At 41.7% G+C, this 21,759-nt stretch overlaps 1 protein-coding gene across 1 annotated transcript in view; it reads left to right on the top strand.

Moving 5' to 3' along the window:
• Window positions 1-21,759, top strand: part of prkar1b (protein kinase, cAMP-dependent, regulatory, type I, beta) — a 63,979-nt gene that overhangs the window by 17,716 nt on the left and 24,504 nt on the right. Inside the window, exons 4-5 of the mRNA XM_053337891.1 lie at window positions 3,597-3,688; window positions 21,413-21,474. Of these exons, the coding sequence (XP_053193866.1) occupies window positions 3,597-3,688; window positions 21,413-21,474 (154 nt within the window). The remainder of the gene's footprint in view (window positions 1-3,596; window positions 3,689-21,412; window positions 21,475-21,759) is intronic.

Genomic DNA, 21,759 nt, shown 5'->3' with positions numbered 1-21,759 from the left:
GGCAGGAAATGTCCACTTCACAACATCTGTACCAGCAGCCCAAACTCCAGAGCACCATATAACATGAAAGGATGCACAGACTTATGAGAGGAAAAAGTCCAAATACTCTAAACTAGCAATTGATGCTGCCCAGAACAGCTGGAAGACCAAGATTTGCAGGATGCAGAGGATTCATTGCTCCATTGACCTGTATGTCCATTGAAGAAAATGAGCATGAGGGGTCACGCCCTCAAACAAGCAATCAAGTCCTTGTCAAATGCAGCAGAAAAAAGCAGTAATTGGCTTTGGATTAAAAGGAAAGACAAAAACTGTGCTACAAGAAGAAGATAGGAGGGTATGGAACTGATGGGGCTGTACATAAGATACCAGATCACTGTGTATCACTGTTGAGCCCTCTAGAGTTGTGTGGGCTTATCAATGAAATGTCAAACCTGCCCACCTGATGAACCTGATGATGTACCCACCCTCCCTTTTACCACCCCAATACCACAGCCAACATCAAGAGTGCTGACTTACCACAGGAAACATCAAGTCCTATTAGCGCCACTGCTCCGCTAACCAAGCTGACATTGAGGCTGTTTGTTGTTTATTTGATGGTCAAAGAGCTGTCACTGGGTTAACATCCACTTTGTGCATAAATATAAACACATTCATTGGAACAATATGACAGTGTGAAGGGATATTAACTGCTTTAAATTTATGACAGAAATTCATCAACAGACTTGGACACAAAATCACCAAATTTATGAGTCAGCAGTCTAACTGACATTCAGCACTAATGAGATTGAACTCTGTGATAAGAGATTGACTGTGATAGGTGATAGGTTTTTATAGATAGTTGACGTCTTCTTCATGCTGAACATAGTGACTGTTTTAATCGTCTTAACAGTATACAGTAGGTTAATATTTTAACAAAATCCGGAAATAAAGTTTGGAAGCAGACTTATAGAGACTAGCTCGTGTCAGGCTCAACAGACAATTTTTCTTCCCATTATGCTGTTATGTGGTTCTCTCCCTGATGATATCTTTGTCATGCACATGCATACATGTAAAAGTGGATTAAGCTGCTTCTTATGTTAATACATGGTCAAGATATCTGCTTTCTCCAGGAGAAATCTAGCTGGTAAAAATGGCTTATTCTACTCCCCTACTTTCATTACAGTAATTGATATTCTTATCAAGTTATGTTATTACAGAAAACTAACTAACTCAGTTATGTGCATACAAATACTACTTGACACAAAGTCTGATGGTGAATTATTACTTCATAGTTGGTTTTGCATCTTTAGTACATTGATTGCATCTCTGGTATAACATATTATGACTATAAATATTTAGAGGTGAGCAGGTAGGTGAACCAGATTTTTAAATTATTTCTTTTGTATAGTGACTTTGTGTTTTCTTATTGCGGACAGCAAGGTTGTTATCTATCATCTTGCCCTCATCTTGAGCTACAGGATGCCAGAAACTATAACTCACCTTTACACACACACACACACAAAACCCTAGTCGTTATATCATTACCGTGCTTGTTCAATTGTAATTAACTTGACACAGCATTAATTGCTGGGTAATGACATAACGGCATGAAGCCCCGTCACCACGCTGTAATCGCATGGCCACTGGAGCATGTTGTGTGTGTGTGTGTGTGTGTGTGTGTGTGTCAGGTGTGTGTCAGGTGTGTGCATGCACCCACATGCATTTGTGTTTATGGCTCTGAAGTCTCTACCAGATGCTGCAGTCATGTGTCATGGCAACAGGCCTGCCTCCATCTCTAGCCTTATTTTTTCAGTGTCCATCACTATATCAAAGACACACATACAACAGCCCACACAGCCACGTCAGCAGCATGTGAGAAATAACTTAATATGCTTAGCCAACACAACAGACCACCGGGGAGAAATGAATTAAAAATGATTTTGAACATGAAAGCACATTATTGCTTCAGTATGGGAGAGGATTTCGTTTGGCCATTCATGTAGTCTCTTACTCTTACTCTCTCTCACACACACACACAAGCACACACACACACACACACACACACACACACACACACACACACACACACACACACAACATGCATGCTGAAATCTTCCTACATCACCAATTCCATTACTGACTCCACTGTGAAAATCAACAGCTGTTTTTAACACAACACAATCAATTAGCTAACCCTGCTCATCTGTTTAAAATAGCTTTGCTGCAAAGTGCTACAACTCTTAACTAATAGCGAGGCCTGTCAGTCAGGCCTGGTGAACACATTAACAGAATGGGTGTCAGGATTGGCATCAGATTGATGCGGTGGGAACAGATTGGACATTTAGTTAGATACTTCTTCAAACTCACACTGGGTCTTATGGTATAAATGGAGCCCTTTGGGATTTCCAAACCAATTTCACAGCTAGTACTGTAAGGAATCCTGTTGGAGGACTATAATATGAAGATTGCAGATGGAAACAAATAATCAGCATGTCTCTAACCTAATTTACACTTTTCATTTTACTTCACTATTGATTACAAATGTAATTTTTCAGTCGACTTGTTTGGCTCTCTCATATAAGCACTTGTAAACATAGTTATCATAAGGAATATATGTGGCTTTATCCCAAATATTCTTTAATTTCCAGTTGGCTGCAACAGGATATGTTGACATTACCCTGACAAGTTAGAAAGGACAACCTCTGAATCATAATTCTGAGCAGTTTAAAAGCTGGTCGCAAGCTGGCTACAAGCTGAGAGCCCTGACATTTAATGATCCCCAGGGTGACAGAGCTGGAGCTGGATGTTGTGAAGGATGATTAGGAGGCTGACCTGAAATCTGAATCTGAAAATGACTTCTACCACTGAGCCCCCTCTGGGTGACCGTGTCCTCAACCAACTCAGTTTCCAGGCCAGGCTTTCGCTCACTCGCTCTCTTTCTGTCTCTGTCCAAGTACTGCAGATAGATAAAATGTTGGTACTTTAACGTTCAATTTCATATGTGATGTGGTTGTGTGTGTATTTTGTGTGCATGCTGTGCACAGTGCTACGTGGTTGTCTTCATGTGGATACATCTGTTGCCTTAACTTAATTACAGCCTCCCCCTCCTCTTCCCCTCTACCAGAGACAGAACACATACACAGGGTTTACAAAATGCACATTATTACATCTCTTTTCCTGTTTCTCTTAGTTTTTGCCTTTCTCATCCTATGATAAAAAGAGCTTAAATTCTCTTCTCAGATGCCTCTTTATAAATACCGACTTCTGTGGCTTTGTTGTGGCTACAGACTTTGCCATTCCCTTCCCATGGACACATACACACACCACTGAGTCCGGGACATGAAAATGCATGTTTTATGAATGAGTTCAGTCCTCTTGTGATTTTTTTAGGGCTTTGTGACATTTTCACTGTAATCCCTGAACAGATGGGCTTTCCCATAAATACACAGACACACGTGCGGGATATTCCTTTCAGTGTTTGCCAGTACGCTGCTCTTTAATTACTCAATTTACTCTGCTTTTGAAGTCAGGCCTATTATGTGTTTGCACTGGTTTGTTTCATGTGTCCACCTGCATAGTGTGGCGCTTTACTGTTATGAATATTTTTGTCTATACAGGTGATCCCAAAGGACTACAAGACCATGACCGCCTTGGCAAAGGCAATCTCCAAGAATGTGCTGTTTGCTCACCTGGACGACAATGAGAGAAGGTAACAAAAACTTTATGACTACATGACATATGACAACTTCAATGGGTTTGCACAGCATCTAGTGTGATTCCAGAGAGCCAAACGTGTGTGTGGACTATGAGTGCATGTTTGTATGCAGTCATGAACAGGCCATTGTTCCAGTCTAGTGTATTGCCCTCGTGGCCACTGTGTGCCAGTGTTGCCTGCTTAGGGAGCACCTCAGGTCTGCAGAGACAGGACAGAAGGAGGAGGAGGATTGAACATGGACAGATGTGGCAGAGGAGGAGGGGGATACAGCGAAGGGTGGGTAAGGGGGCAACTGGATCTTTATGTATGTTGTATTGTGTTGTGTTGTTGGCTGTTATGGTAACTTGTGATTATGTCAGTATGATGTTGTGTATTCAGATATGGGCGGTGGTTCACAGACACACTGGTCAGAATTCAACAATTCTCCATAGTCTGCTTTGAGAGAGAGTGATGCCAATTTCCCTCCATTCCTCCCTTTTTTCATACCATCTGCTCCTATTCATTGTTCCTTCACATTCTTCTTCTCTCCATCCTCCCATCTGTCCCATATCTCCAGTGATGGCTGGGTCTGGCACTGACAAGGGTAGAGGGCGTTGTGGGAAAGGCTCTCAGGTGGCTGCCGGGCTGGACCGCCAGCCGGAATAGTGTTTCATTGGCGGAGAGAATCCATTATGCCCCATGGAGAGGAAAACACCGGAGCTTTCCTGTTGGCTAAAGCCTCTGCAGACCAAACCCAAAATACCCTCTTTCCAGTCTTTCGTCAGCTGACAATTTACCGTGCTCCTTTGGCACAGGCACACAGATCTCTGATTGCACGTCAGTGCCTCTGTCGCAGTGCAGAACAAAGTGCAACATGTTATAGATCTAGACAGTCTGAAAAACCATATACTTGGGTGGCTGATGTGGCAGATTAAAGCTACACCAGAAAAATGTATGCCACTGGACCGTAAACCATCAGGTTTTAATGTACTCAAGGCCTCTTGGCATGCCAAGCTATTTAATGGTAGCATCGTCAGCCAATGAAACCATGCATGATTTAGAATTTATTCGACTGGCTGTCATGTTTGCTGTCTCACTACATACAGTTAGCATCAACCATTAATGCTGCACATACAGGAATTCGTTGTTGTGGGATTTGTGGGTGAACATGCAGCTAGCAGTGCTGAAGGCTCTCAGCTCATGAAAACTGGGTAAGACCATGTCCTACTTGCTAGACTGTACAGCGACATGGCAGTTAGTTGGCTACAATTTCTTCCTTTCTCTATTCCTCTCTCCATTGCTCTCCCTCCATCTCTTCTGTTCTTCCTCACTCCTCACTTTCAGCTGATGATGTTGGATGGCTGGCTGGTGGCTTGGTCGCATTGCGGTTATGTTGCGGTTGTCACGCCTGGAGCCCCTACAGACAGAAGTGTATTGATGTATGGCCAATGTGGTCCTCCAGAATTAATGAAAAACTACACACAGCAACCAGCAGGCCTTTGCACATGGCTCAGTTGTTGGAGTGCACACTACATGTTCTCATTGGTAAGGAACGTCACAAAACTTTTCCTGAGAAGGTGGCTGATACTACATGTTGTACAATATCACTAATTCATAATAGTAGTGTGTATCCACATTATTACAGCAGCAAAACAGCGAATGAAGCCAAACTTTGAAGCAATAATTTTTGCTTGTTGATCCCGTCTGTTGTTGGCACTGATGAAGTCACGGTATGAAGTACATTGGCTTCTTAAGATGTGCCAGAGCTGTCAAGGACTGACGCACATTAGCAGATGGAGTCTGACTGTACGGTTATCTCTCTCTGCCTCTCACTCCCTCTCTCTTTCTCGCTCTTCTCTCGTTCTGCAAACAGCTGGCTATTTGGGTTATCACATGCCCTTGCATTTGTGGTATCATTGGCTGAGAAGACAGTGACAGTAGACTGTTATTTTTGGTATTGCATCAGTATTGAAGGACCATGCAGGTGTTTTGCTTGACATCAGGGCAATGGGTCAAGAAGATGACAGTTGATTGAATGCAATCTGCTTCTCCATGCTGTAATTCTGTTTTGCATTGGTCAGTAATTGGCTTAAAGCTCAATTAAGGTGTGTGTGTGTGTGAGAGACAGAGAGGAAAACCAGAAGGTGAAAGCTGTGTGTGTGTGTGTGTGTGTGTGTGTGTGTGTGTGTGTGTGTGTGTGTGTGTGTGTGTGTGTGTGTGTGTGTGTGTGATTAGTCACTCAGCAGTTATGTAAGCTGAACACCACACAATTTGTTCCCCCATTAGCACTATATTATGCTATCATCCCCTTCAGTAATGAGCAAGATTGAAAACAACGGAGCCCTTTTTGTGTCTCTGCGCTCTCCACTGCTCTATTTTTCTTCTCATCACTTTTTTCTTTTTTGTTGCCCTCTTTTTTTCCCTTGTTGTCTTGTTGTGTTGTCTTGTCCTCTGTTGCTCAGTCTCTCATCCATAATTATAACCTCATCTTCTTAAGTTACTTATCTGCCTTTCTAGGAATTCAGGGAGACTGTACTTGCTCTGTAAGCAGTGGTTGACTACTTTTTCTACATTTTCGACTTTCCCTTTTATGGTATTGTTGCTCCACCTCCTTTGAGTGTTTATGTCTCTTGAGCAAAAATTTAAAAGACATAATCAAATATCACACTCTGTAGATAGCAATTAAAATCTATGACGTCCTATGGAACATGATTTATGTCTGCTACTCATAAACACTAGGACCACTAATAAGTCACATGTACAAATTTTAACGATCAGAATGTTGATAACATGGTAGTTAGTAACCATATATCATGCCAGTCCGTGACTTAAAATGGTATGTTATAATAAATGGGTTGCAAGTGTTGACTGTGTGCTTACTTTTTCACTTGGCCAAAAATGTGTCCATGTGCACGCAGCTGACACTGCAGAGGCTTTACAGTGATTTCCTGGTTAGTTTAGTTAATTCCCTCAGAGACAGCTCTGAAAGTTAGACCATTGCGTGCATCCTTGTTGCTTGCTGGATAAATATCAGTCACAGTGGACAAAGTCTATCCATGTAAATATGTGTGTACATTTTTTAAGATTACAGTCTCAGAGTTTCAAGTCTCTCAGCAGTGGAGCTACATTATTAATCTATTGTTTTGCAGCTGAGATGACTGTGTGTACAATTACAGGATTGGTCCAGACCAGAAAAAAAAGATCTGGGAAGGCACAGTATCACTTAAACTAAAACAGTGGTCTCTCCTTTGATTATGTCCTGTTTTTGTAAATGTAACGATAAAGGGTGTTTGTGAGTTTTTGAGTATAGTCTGAGTTGAAAGCAGAGTATAAGGAAGAGCATTTTGACAATCGAGCAAGAGCAAAGATATTTGTTTAGCAAGCTAAAAATGTAAATAAGCCTTTAAAAAAAAGTTTTGTGAAGGGCTGTGCTACCTGAGAATAAGCAAAGATGAGACACAGAGAGTGCAATAAAGCAAAAACAAAGGAAAAGGGAACACAACAGAAATGTTAATGCCTCTCTTTTTGTTACCTACATCCCCTACCTTGCTTTTCTGTCTTCTTTTTTCCATCTCAAAACTCAACTGATATCCTGAACTTGAACTGTGAACTGTGGTGATAAATAGACATAACACCAAAAAATTGGGATCCGTACTATACATTTTATGAACAGCAAAGAGAACTGCAGTGAAGGAAAACAAGCAAACACACCCTACATGCATAAAACCAATGTACACACATAAACAGGCACACTACCACCAGCACTACAAAGGATGACAGGGATTATGTTATCATGAGAAATACACACATGCACACACACATACATTTTCAAGAATGCAAGTCAAGATTGTGTTCCCAGTGAGTCTGCTCCAGCTGTGAATGTGGAGTCTTTGATTAACACACCAGTCCATATGTCACACTTTATGGCCTCAAATCTTATGAGCTCCTCCAGCCGTGTGTGTGTGTGATACACACACACTGTGTGTGTGTATGTGTGTGTGTGTGTAGGGCATCTTTCCTCAGCTGTCTGCCCTCCAAATTTCAAGAACACATTGTTTTTGTTATTGCAGTTTTATACATATTGTTAAGATTTGTCCTATACTAGACATACATACATATAGCACTTATGCATTGCACCAGTGTAAATACAGTGCAACATTAGGGATATTTAGTTTTGCAAAATAAGATGGCCATGGTTATCTGTTATTCAAACTAAAAAGTAGTGAACATGTACTGTACCATCAGAGGACTTAGTCTCTGTCTATCTCTTTGACTTTGGCTAGTCTCTAAACTTGAGTCTGAACCTCTACCACGGTGTTGTTCTCATCAGGCCACTGGGTTGACCTCCCTATTCGCTGCCCATTAGCTGCCGTAATGACCTCATTACGATATGCTCACACAAACAGACTCACAAGTGCACAAGATAAGCTGGGAACAGGTGTTTGGTTTCACATTGTCCTAAGCTTGCTTTGCCAACACCCAAATCAGCTGGCAACCACCTGTCTCAATACTGTATCCGTACAGTAGTTGTTATCATATCGACTGAAACTATTATCTCATCTTACCATCTGATTGTCCGATTATTCTGTTCGGTTTCAGCTAACTAACAGCACTTCTATGACAATCTTTCTCAGATTAAAGGTTTTGATAGGAAAATGTGAGGATTGATAACAGAAAGAATCAGGTGATTTGTGTGTATGTGTGTGTAGGCATGTGCTTACCTGCACTGATGTTTATCCAGGTGCAACCTCAAATGGGATTTGCCTATCTTCCCACCACTTCCCCCTTGTTAAATGTCCATTGAATATCAGTCTTTTAATACGGTCAATAGAAGCGATATTGCCTGTTTAAACACTTCTTTTAGTTCCTACTGTAATAGTTTCTTTATCTAACTTCCTACCGAGGTGATATGAAATGAAACTTCTGATATCAGTGGGACGTGTATGTGTTTATGCTTTTCTCATTTTTTCTGCACACCTGGATAAATGACCTTGATGATCCCTCATGCTGTGCACAGGGCTGCGATGGAGGGAAATGCAGGAAGAGAAAGATATTGCAGCAATTCTTTGAGGTTATATTTAGAGAAGAATTCATCTCAGAAATAGCTGAGAGCTAAACACATGCATTCACATCAAGTTGTCTTGTCCTTTTTGCCTGCATTAGTCCAACCACAAAACACTCTCCTGGGTACAGTACAGACACTAGAAGCCGTGCTCCCTTTATAACGACATAAATACTCTGGCAGGCATAAGGAAACCCTGTCCACCCCATTACTTGAGCTGTCTTGGCAGAGCTAGCCAAATTCTAAAATAACAAGTTACCATCTGGTTACAGGAGTTGTTAAATCTTTTCAGCACACGACCCAATTGTAAGATATATAATGGAGAATCAAGTCAAACAAATTTTGTATAAGCTAAATTTTTCCGTTTAAATGTTTCAGCTAAAGATAGAATGGGGAAAGGGGTTGTAAAGAGGTGGTGCTTACCTCATCCTGTCTGCTTTAATCCTCTAATTAACAAGCAGAGTAATGAGTTGATGAAGTGACCGATTAGTTGACCTCTGACCCCTAAACCCTGACCTCTGCACCTTCTCCACTAGCCCCTGCCGATGGACGCGGAACATCTTTAGTGTACTGGCACTCATTGTGTGTGTGTGTGTGTGTGTGTGTGTGAGAGAGTTTGTTTGCCTGAAGAGGTGCAAAAACAATAATAAATAAATCAGCGAATGACAGAAAACTTAAAGTAAACAAACATCACCTAAGAGAGATTTGTCTTGTCTCGTGTTCCAGTGGAAGTTTATCTAAGGCCATCACGAAGGGGCAAAAGAACAAAGAAGATGCAATGGTAGATATAGTGTGCTGTGTAGCTATATCGGATGAGCACATCTTTTATCATCATATCTGATAGCTTGCTCATTTGAATCAAGCTCATATCTTCATTATTGATGCAGACGAACAAACATGATCCCATCTGCCGGGATCATGTTTGAAACACAGACAGCCTCTTCTGTCTTAAGCCTCCATTTCTGCAATTAACAATGCAGTCAAAACTGTTTTTCTAAATATACAGTATGATTCAATCCAAAATCACACACTTACATACATCAACACTGACATCCACACACACACACACACAGTGACACTCAGAGTGTGTTGTTACCATATAGCTGCCTCTAGAGGGTGTTTTTGCCACACACAGATAATATACTGTAGATATTAACTAGATATCACTTGAGTCATTGCCTCTGTTAGCCACACATACACACAAGTACATATATCCAAGATTAATAGTATACACTTGCACACAATTCTCCCACTCAATTCACTTATAGATGAGAATTTGGGATGAGGACAGAGGAAGTATCCTGTAGTCTCTCGTACCCTGATTGTGTGTGTGTGTGTGTGTGTGTGTGTGTGTGTGTGTGTGTGTGTGTGTGTGTGTGTGTGTGTGTGTGTGTGTGTGTGTGTGTGTGTGCTGGCTTTATGGTTATTTGTCTGTTTTTTCCTGTTACTGAAAGGTCCTGTTTCTTTGTGTGTTCAGGTGGAAGAGTTGTGAGGATGTTTGACTCAGTCTATGATTGGTATTTTATGGGCTGAGCAATAACAGCAATTCGAAGCATGAACAAATTAGCAGGTTTATGTTGTTTGTTGTTTAGTCTATTTATTTGCGTGCGTGTTTGTATTTCCTGTCTTGCTGATTTCCTCGTTGACTCTTTGTGTGTTCTCATCCCTGTTCTTCCTGAGAGCCCGGTGGTCCTCTTTTCCCCCTTTTTCAGAATTTAGCACTCTCTCTCTCTCTTTCTCTTCCTGTCTTTCTCCCTTTCTCAGTCATGCAGGCTCATTCACGTCTACATCCACACTCAAATCCAGTCCCTCCCCCACATTCATGTGTAGTCTTCTCCCTCTGTCCCCTGCGTGGCTTTGTGCTGCTGCCACAATGCCAGGGGCCAGGCGATGAGGTCACTCTCCACAGGAGAGCTGCAGGCCTGACTGAACCTCGACCATCCCCACCACCATCCCCACCACCATCCAGCACTCAGAGCAGGACAGCAGTCTCACCTCCCCCAGCACACAACATCTCTGCCTCAGCTCAGACAACTTCACCTTTACGCCCATGCAAACCATGGGACACCCACATACACACATAATAATTTGTAGGAAGTTCTTATCAGCCAAGTTACATGATCCCAAGCCTGGGACACATGAACACATAGTCGGAAACTTTTGTCCTCTCTCTTATCCTCTGCTGTATTTCAACCTGTCCCCTGCTGCCTCTTCTGCCCCCTTAATTGTGAGTCATGTAGTGGTGTTAGTGTCTGGAGTCATTCAGAAAGCAGTATTCCTTCCAAAATGTACCCCAGAGTCAGTACAGGACAGTTTTCCATCTAGTTATGATTCAACCCTGCTTTTTCAGCTGCTTATACCATCAATGTGAGTGTGTGTGTGTTTTTGCATGTTTGCATGTGGGGGTTAGATGTGTTTTCCTGTTCATTTATGCATTCACAGATTGCGATGTGCTTACAAAAGAGGTGTATACAAAAGTATGTGTTTCTGTGTTTCTGTACATGTGTGTGTACAGTACATGTGTGTCTCGCAGTAAACAGGAATGAAGAAAGAAACTTGACTTAATTTTGTATCTGAAAAGTTGGATCAAATGTCTACATCAGGTGAAACCATGAATCCCCTTTAGTCTCACCTCACAAAATGGCCCTGGGCCTGACTGAGTACTTCAGTTGCTGAGAGAGTGACAGAAGTGCAGTAGAAGAGAGCAAGTATATTAAAGAAATCAGTACTCGCATTTTGAAGCTTACACACGCCGATGTGTGTACGTCAGTGTGTGGTAGTATAGTGGATTGGAATGCTGCATGGTATTTGTAATTGTGGACAGTGTCATGTTTCATTTCATGTAAATGAATATGTAGGGTAAATGTGCCAGTGTGCATGACATTGACTTCCCAGTGAGTGTTTGCCCCTGCTGTGAGGACATGATGTTCCTGCAACCCTTCAGTGGCTTTATAGCACAACCAGGCCAAAAGTACAACCCACACACTGACCACCACACATTAGCCAGGGACAGAGCAGCCCAGTGCCTTACAGAATACTCCTGGTTGGCCTTGGCCTCCTATTGTATACATCCCGTCTGCTTTGTCTATTCTACTGTGATAGGTTCCAGTGCACAGGCACAGACAAGAGTCTTGTTATAGCATGTTAATTCTCCCATGACATCCTCATTGATATGTGAGTGTCACTCTGGTTGAGTTTCATTCAGATTAGAGGTGGGCAACCCATTTCCATGTTTGATGACTTTAAATGTGTAGATTTTAAACCCCTGTAGAGCAATTGGACTTTTCAGGTAATTGCTTCTTTTAAAAGATTAATGACAAATGGTGTTATCTAATTACAGTGTGTACAGTAACTTGACTATCCAGGAGGCATTCAGTAAGTTTTAGGGCTTTACAGATTTTTGCGATAAAGTGCTTCAGTATTTTGATTCACACTTCTATAAAAACCTAATACATGACAGCAATTCTGCTGTATTTGCAATAGCAGGAAGATCTGTTGCATTTCACCAAGCACTTGTAACAACTTGCAAGATTGTTGTATACCACACATTGGACAGTGTAAATGCAGAAACAAAAAGAAATCTGATGTGTATAAGATAGAAAGCGAGAGAGAGATAGAATAACATATTGAAAGAATATCCTTTCGAAAAGAAAAAATTAGGCCACCCAAACGTGCACAACAGCAGGCTTTTTCCTTAAACGAGTAGTTTGAGGATCCAAAACCATTTGAGGATCACCATACCCAAAAAGCTCATACAGTCACGAGGATAATACATGATAGGTACTTTTATTTAAAAATACTCTCCCAAAGAATTGTGACTGAAACTTGTGCTGTCACTTCTGAGTGAGAAAATTACAGCTCTCATTGTAAGCAGAATTGTGCAGCCTCAGCAAGTTGACATATGTTGTTGTTATAGTTTTCAATGAGGTTCTCAGTTAGTAAGCTGCTAACATTAGCACATTCCAAGGTGCTAGCTGGTTGCTCAACACTGTCCAGGTCTGCAGGCTGTGTGTCGGATGAAGCTGTCTGTTTACAGCAGGGAAGGCCTTACGTCAGTCAGATGTCAGCAATTGAATGTCAACTATCTCTCTCCCTTGCATGCACCCAATGCACCTATTACCTCACTCACTGGTTGATGAGGTTTATACACACACATACACACACACACACACCTTCCTCTTCCTCTCCATCTCAGTTTCAGTTTGTATCAATGTGTTTCAGCGTGCATGTATAATGTGCCATTTTGTGTAAACACCTCGGAGATTTAAACTCCCAACAAAAAACTATTTTGTCCCGATCTGCTTCTCAAATGCTTATCTTTTTCCAGTGCTTGTCTTCTGCAAGCGGGAATGAGGGAGGGAGGGCGGAGGAGAGAGGAGAGGAAAGGACATGCCCTGGAGGCAGCCGCAGGTCTTGTGATGTTTAGCGACGTGTCAGGATATGTGTGTGTGTGTGTGTGTGTGTTTGAGAGAGTGAGAGACGGAGGGAGGGAGGGAGGGAGAGAGGGAGGGAGGGAGGGAGGGAGAGAGAGAGAGAGAGAGAGAGAGAGAATGAAACACAACTTTTGGCACCTGTACATAATATATAGAGTTACTTCATCTGTGTGTAATATATTTGTTTGCATTTGGCGGAATTATGTCTTTTTAACTCTGCATACCAGGTGAGGTCGAAAGCATGTCTCCCTCTCTTTCTGTCTCTCCCTCTCTCTCTGTCTGTTTCTTTCCCTCATTCCAGTGACATGTCCCCTGTAGACACATCAGAGAGGGAGAGGCTTAGTCCTGTCAGCGCCTGATTCAGCTTGACCGTTTTTCCCTTTAAGTGGAGGACTAGGCTTGCTTTTTCCTGCCCTGGGGCAAACAACAGAGACATTAGGAAGTGTGAAAATGCACAAGCACTGAAAATACTGAATGACCTAGGTTGACAACGTAAGGAAAATTAAAGTAAGCAAAGACAAAAATAGGGTTATTATTCTTATCAACAGCACAGCGGTATAATCACTTTACATAGAAAATATGAGAAGAGAAAATGGAAGAAAGGGAGAGGCGGCAGGGTTGGACATGTTTGTGATGTTTATAGGCTGACATCATGGCTGTATCAGCAGGTGGTGTGCGTTGGATCATCAGGTAGGTCTGTAAAACAGTCTTGTCATGCTCAATGCACACATCAGTCTGGCAGTGAGGGAGCACGAAACCTTTATCCATATCACCAGAACGCCAGCTATGTACTCTGTGATTTAGCTGTAATAGTGAGTCACATTTATTTATATCCCTTTTCTTAATCCAGCTTCAATTTTCATGATAATGTGTGTTCTCTATGTACAGAATACAGGAGAGAAAGGAGATTATAGATTAGATGTCAATCCACAAGACGCCATTTCAGCTAACTGAGTACTTTGCCTGGAAGCTATTCAGCTATTTTCTGTAGGAACATATAACAATCCTATGATTTAAAACATCAAAGATTCTGATCAGGCTTATATTTACCATCAGGATACTGTCAAAGTACTTGATGTTTGCTCTCTGCTCTGTAACACATCTTCCTTTCTCCTCACATCGTCCTATCAACCCCTCTCAACCCCTCTCAAACTCCTTTCCTCCTCAGTCTGGTCCTTTCTTCCACTGCCATGCAACTCTGCCTCTCACCTCCGTGGTGCCAACGTGAATGTGTGTACTTGTGAGTAAGCGCGCGCGTATGTGTGTGTGTCGGATGGGTTTGTTCCAAGCAGTAGTCACAGAAGAGGAATTTGATTGTACGACCTCCACATCATTATCACGCCTGCCATTAAAACTGATGGCAGACGTAAATTATGTTTGTAAAGTTTGTGTGTGTGTGTGTGTGTGTGTGTATGTGTGTGTGAACAAAGTGTTCATTTAGCTGGGTCTGGTAGTAGGCCTAACCTGTCTTATACTGTCTCTCTGTTTCTACTTTTTCTTATGTCTAAACAAACACTTTCAACCCCGTCCTTACCCTTGTCATGCTGGCATGACAGTGTGAGGAAAGCACTGGGCTCGTTAAGGAGGTGATAAGGCCGGATTGCCCTCTCATGAAGTTGGCATTGGCAGGCTAGCAGGGTCCAAGGTGCCAGTGCCAGTTCAGTGGTAGTTCAGCCTGATATTTTACAGTGTGTCTGACGACTATTACCTCAATTAGGCTCAAAGGTTTTTCAGGAAAGCTACTGTGGCAGTTGGTCTTTCCTCCAGTTTGAATGGAAATTCCTCTACAAATTGTTTTTTTGTGTTTTTTTGTATATTACTGTATTTCCTAATACAGTGTATTTACATAGCAGATACTGTACTGTATTATAGCTACTCTTTATCATGAACAGTTCCCACACTGTCATAGGCTCCTTAATTTACACAATTTGTTCATTTGGTCATCTTACATCTAGGACATTTTTCTACCCTCCTCATCATCATAATCTGATTGGACAACTGCACCTCTTGACTATTCACCAACACCAGTTTCTGAATAAATTTCATCAAAGAAATAGCAATGAAGATGTATGCTTCATTTTATGTCAGTAACAGCTACCCTCCTTTAAATAAGTGTTAATGAGGTGTTTGCTGTCTGACTGCTGTCTGTGTGTATCTGACTAAGCAGTCAGTTCTCCAGTTCATAGCTTGTGAGATGTCATCTGGCTTTGAAAGAATAAAAAATGATGCATCTCACCATCTTATACAGATTTATGGAAAACTCTGCATCTTACAGTTTATGTAAATGACAGTGTTTCCCTCAGCAGGTTTTAGCAGCAGTGTATTACCAGAATAAACACAGTATCCGTCAGGTGCTTTGGTACTGTAGTGCACACATATTTAGCCACACGTCTGCACTTTGAGGCAACAGGATGCGTCCAGGTTTACACCCCTTATAAACCCACCAAGGCCAGGTGTGTAGCTTTAACAGTGTGTGCTCCCTACCCTCTGTTGGTTTTAAATGCAACTTCCAACATTTAATCACAGAGCTTACTCTACGTGGACCTCTTTGACCTCCACGTATGAGAACATTAGCCCCAATTAGATCTTTGAGACAAAAATATCAGTCCAAACCACTCTTAAATTCTATTAAGGATATAAAAAAATCTGTTCATTGTGCAACAGACCGGTGTGTTTTGGTGCCTATTATGTTTATCAGACCTGGAGTCCTAGAGCCCCGAGGACCAATGCCAAGGGCACACTGGGAGAAGGCCAGTTGAGTGTTGTAAAAGTAAAGTTTCTCTTTCCCCCCTCTCTAGCCTCAGGCTTCTCTCTTCTTCCACATTGTTGACCATCCTTAAGTGGTCATTGCCACCACATAACCAACTGTGATGCCCACCTATAAACCTCCAAGACCAGTTCAAACAGACAACTGAACATAGCCAACTCTGTTCATTTCCATCAATTTTATGTTTCATTTCTTTGTCTGTTCTATTTTATAAATAAAACTAAGTGGCTGACAGTTTGCAGGATTTTGCTGGATTGTACCTTCTCTGCAGCGTGTTTGATCATATGCATCTGTTAATAGGGCTTTATGGTGTGTGAGAATAAATATGTATAAGTTATTGTGCATTGTCTACTCATTTGGCACTTGTTAAAATCATACTGTAGCTGCTCTATTATAAAGTATCCTGCCCAGTTTTGTTATACTACATCACCACTGTAGTTTGAATAGAGAAGGCTGATGATTTAGTAGTTGGGCACAGCGCACAGTGCTGGGGGTTTTCCTTGGAGTTTGAAGGCTAGTGTGAAGAAATAGGCAGCAGCTGACATGGCCTGGTCTCCGTTTTTCACTGCACCTCTAGGGAGAGTCAGGGCACGTGCCAAAAGCTTTCATGTCATAAATATCCTCTTTGAATGCTTCAGTGCTTTATAATTATAGCTTCTTCATTTGCCACTTTTTCTCTCTCTGGCTCACTCTTTTATACAACTGCCTCTGTGTTAAGTGTCAATGATGTGTCTCTGTCTTGTGTCTTGTGTGGATGAGCTTGTATGTACATACATGTTTACTGTATGTGATCAGATAAGACTGAATTAGATGCTTTATGCACACTAACAGAGCTCAGTGGGGTGAGTTGGTTCTTCCATTTGAGTAACTTTGGCTGGTTGTGCTCAACTTTAAACTCTGGACATTAAACTGTACACCACTTAGTCAGCCTCATAAAGCGGTTTTCCATGGCAATGTGATATACCCAGAATGAGTCACACAACAAGCTAGTAAACAATTGTGTTTACCACCATCATCAGTGAAACTCTAATTAATGTTTGCATGCTTAATCTTGAGTTTACTTGCGCTTTACACATTGTGCTGACTAATGACAACTTTGCACTTGGCAGCCAAACAAAAAGCACTACTGTAGTATGTCATCCATAGCAACCTGCCACTTCAGTTAAACTTGTTGAGACCTACACTGTATCTCTTCTTTTTTCTAGACTACGATTCCAACATAAGTTACCAAAACAGAGCTCTCAAACTTATAGGACACATAAAAAACAGTTTTTCTCCATCTTATCACACAGCCTTACATCAGCAAACTGTATTAGTAGCCTGATCTGGGAGGTGTATATGGGAATATAAGCAAAAGATGGTATGTTTGCCCTTTGTCAGGTGCGTACAACCTGTTATTTATTTTGCGTTGTCTCTATCTACAGTTTGGTCAGAGCCGGGAAGTTGTTGGTTATCAGGTGAAGGATGATCACTGTGTCACCATGTTGCAAGTTGCCTTTGTTAGCCCACAAAACCAGAGTAAATTAAACAAATCACATGTTCATTCGCTGTCTTCGGGCCATTGCTTATATCTTGAATTGCGCAGACAAAGCCTATTGTCTTACATGCCAGAATCAGCAATCTGAAATACTATCAACTGTGTTGGTGAAAATTAATCTTTCAAGCACTTACAGCATAAACACTTTGCCAGCCAAACTAGCGGCATAGCCCTAGCCAACCAAGACACGACTTGAAGTTCCCCTATGCGGTGCAGTTGTTGATGATTTTGGTTATTGCAAAACCCCTTCTACCCAGACTGAGTATTCTGGATGGGTTTCCCATTAAGGGCTTGTGTAACTCAACATTCTGCGGCCCATTAAGAAACACAAAGACATGGCGGCATGCCGTGCTGTTAAAGAGCCCTTTGGTGTTAATGGCATAATGGCAGTGCTGTGTGTTGAGGTAGTAATGTAAGAGATAAGACATCTGCTGCTGAACAAATAAACAGCTGTGTTGTAGGAGAGATTAAGAAGGAGGGAAGAGGTGAGAGAGAAAGGCAGTCAACGCCAACCAGGAAGAACAACAAGCAATTCAGCTACAACAAGCAGGCCTGATTTTATTTAATTAATGCCTGAAATCCCCCGAGCTAACCACATTTTTATGGTTGTTTGAGAACAATAATGGGGTGTTGCTGTGTGGTGTGTGTAAGTGAGAGTGAAGGAACACAAACTGTCGTTCCCACGTAGCTGCACACTGTGTTTTACTCTGGCTTTGACTTGCATGTATTTGCTTAACAGAAAACCGCAGTTTAATGATGAGCACAACACAATACAATGCTGGGCGTTGCATAAAGGTGTCTTCTTTCTAATTGTATCCATTTTGATGTTAATTCTACCTATGACTGCATCTTTTGGCATCCTCCAATGAAACTGATGCTTTATCACCACGATAGCCTGCCTCTTTTATTACAGAAGTGCCATTATCTCTAGCTTCTACTTCCTGCGCTACAAACAAACACACACACACATACGGGCTTTGTACTGTCTATGTGATGTCATTGGGATAGGGATTGTGTGTGTGTACTGGGGGATAGATTGTAAGACTTTCAAATGAGATCAGAATGATGTCAGTGAGGATAGAATGAAAGAAATAAACATTTGGGTATTTACATTGATGCATTTTTGTGTCTGTGTACATGCATGGATGTGTACTAAAGTGTGTGTATGTGTGCATGAGGGCACATACACGTGTGTTGCCAGGAAGTATCTCCACATATCTCAACCATGACAGAAGCATTGTCTCCCTCCCTAGGGTGGAGGTGAACTTCCTAGCCCCCACAGAGTCTGCAGGGTCTCTCTTGTCTCTCTCTCCTTTTCTGTCTGTCTCTGTCAGAACAGCACATCCATTGTTAGTGCGCTTCTCTGCCTTTTCATAAGGTCAAAGGGGGTACAGGTAGCGGAAAGGACAAGATTAATCACTTCATCTTGCACAGGCAAGGAGGGGGTGATAGACCGAGAGATGGGAGAAATAGGTGGGGCAGCAAGAGAATTAGAGGGAAGAAAAGGGTAATTGAGAGGGGAGAGGAAGAGAAAAAGTGATCGAGAACAGACTTAGAGGAAGTTTGAGATGAAGAAAGGGAAAGAGAGACAGGTAAAGACGAGAGGAAGTAATTACCTGCGTAAGTGTCTTTGTTGTGTTCACTGATGCATTCACTGAGGGGATGGGGAGAAGCAGGGCATAGAAAGAGAGAGGTGGTCAAGGGTAATTACCCAAACGCAGGTTCGCTTGCCTTTGATCCTCTCACTACGACTATGTGGCTCAGTCTTGAACATCCTTCTACCTATGTGATACATCATCATCATCACTACTACCAAAGTACAGCCTACAGTCTTCAATACCAAGCCTGTTAAATTAGTCTCCTCTTGTTTTATCATTCTTTTGCAAAGGAAATTACTTTGATAGACTACACGATATTAGTAATACGTGACCTGAAACCAAATGCTCCGAAGCTCCCTGAATAAACAGATTCCATGCTGGGCGCAGGTGGTCACAGACGTGAGGAGAGTTCGGGGCATTCCTGCAGATGTTTCTCTGACTAAACACCATCAAAGTGTTTGAGTTTGCATGTCATATGAGAGTGTCCGTATTCATTATTGAATCAGGAATGTCTGCACCAAAATATGTTGTACTGGTAAGTTTGTGTGTTAGTATGTTGACATATACAACTAAGTGTAGTGGTTGCATTCAAGGTACCACATGCTGGAATTTGTATTGTATATGAAATTACCTATAAGTGTGTCCATGGTTTTTATAGCTGGTGGCTGCGGACTTCAAAGAGTGAGATTGTTTTTTGAACGCGTGTGTGTGTGTGTGTGTGTGATGCGTGTCCTGGATTATGTGTGAGTCAGTGGCCAGCTGCAACACACTGGGCCTACCTGTGGGTGTAGTTGGCTCAAATCCACCTTTTTAAGTCTGCTTTTTATTCAGTGTCACATAAACAAATACCAGCAGAGTCCATTCACTTCCAAACCACTCAATAACATCCTCAGATCTCTCCCCAACATCTGCTGACCTGCAGCTTTACTGGGAAGGTTCATGTAAAGCCACACTTTTTATGCCTGTTATGTGCAGCAAGGTGTGTTTTCATTTCTGAGTGCTGCATAGCCTAGTGTACTGTCATGATTTTAGACATGTTCAACACCCACACAGTATTTTGTACAAACAAACATGCGTGTTTTCATAGGCAATATATACTCAGACACAGACAGACTGGCTCAAATACGCATGCAGTGATACATACTCACACACACTCACAGTCACACTCACACACACACACATACATAGACACACACACAGCAAGAACGGGCTCAAACTTGCCCCACATTCACTCAGCAGGTCTTGTACAGTATGTCTTTGATATGCCTGACCCTCTTTTATTGTTTTTTCTATATTTCTCTATAAGACTAGTGGTATGCAACTGATTAGATAGATAAATATACCCTGAAGGTGAGAGATGGGTGGAGAGGAGTAGAGGAAGGATACTGAGTTTTCTCTTGTCCCAACACATCCCAGCAGTGGAACTTTAATCTGCTGAGGCTTCATGCATTTAAATGGTCCGATTAGGAACAGTCTAACAGGCGCTTTCCCTGCCGGGCTGAAACAGAAATTAAGTACTTGCACAGCCGTCACTTTGTTTGTTTTTTCAGTGCCTCTTTTTTAAGATACACTCAGAGATACAGGCTTTGATCATAGGCTTTAAGAACAGAGTCACATTAAAGTCCATGTGCCACAGTAAAAAGATGTAAAGATGCACAGAAACACTGATTGATTTGATAAGAACTTGCCCTTAGGCTTTGTACGTCCATTTAAACTAGTTACAATAAACACCAGTAGTAATAGATAATTAGTAATATCATTATTGTTATAACACTGCAGTGGTTTTGTGGGAGTCAAATTATACAACTTCATGTGTTCCTGTTGGATTTGTTCTTTTCTTGAATGTGGATGACAATGAAGAAATCAGTAGAGAACACATTCAGGTGGGTGTGTGAGCACAAGTGTGTGTATGTTTGTGTGTGTGTGTGTGTGTGTGTGTGTGTGTGTGTGTGTGTGTGTGTGTGTGTGTGTGTGTGTGCTTGTGTGGGTGTGTGTGTGTATGTTGGGGTCATCCAGAGTTCTAGGCCCATCTCTTTGGCTATGCTACTTGTTTGTCAGTGAATAATGGCCTCAGATGACAGAGTTAACACAGTGATGATGACTGCTATGTCTTTTCCATCACGCCACTCCTCCACAGAAAACTCTCCTGAGTGTGTGTACTGTATGTTTTTGTACAGAAGTGAGTAAACAGTTCTGAAAAACAGTGGGGGGAATGTGCTGCAATAGCTAGAATCTAATATTTGTTGTGTTCTCTCTCTCTCTCCCTCGTTCTTTCTCTTTCTCTCTCTCTCCTTCCTTCTTCCTCCTCATTCCTCCTTTCTCCTCTTTCATTTCTCCTCCAGTGACATATTTGATGCCATGTTCCCTGTCACCCACATTGCAGGAGAAACAGTCATCCAGCAAGGTATGTATAAATGTTGCTTTCAGCTGAATGTATCTAGAACTGCAATTGATTGTGGAGTATACCACAATTTGGTTTTCAATAATTAATAAATTGTGACAATAGTGAAGTTCATGAAAGTAGTCATGATGGTGCTATAACACGTAATAATATTAAAATTGCTATTTACAGTTATAATAATACAAAAGCAAAAATAAGATTACTACTTAATTTGGTCCAACTAACTGAGCTCATGTACATATACATTGCAATATTGCAATTGTAGCCACTAATAAAAGCCCTTGATAC

Source organism: Scomber japonicus, chromosome 18 (genome assembly GCF_027409825.1).
Source record: "Scomber japonicus isolate fScoJap1 chromosome 18, fScoJap1.pri, whole genome shotgun sequence".
NCBI classification, from domain to species: Eukaryota; Metazoa; Chordata; class Actinopteri; order Scombriformes; family Scombridae; genus Scomber; species Scomber japonicus.
Note: the sequence above shows the minus strand (reverse complement) of the source record. Positions and strands in the feature narration are given on the sequence as shown.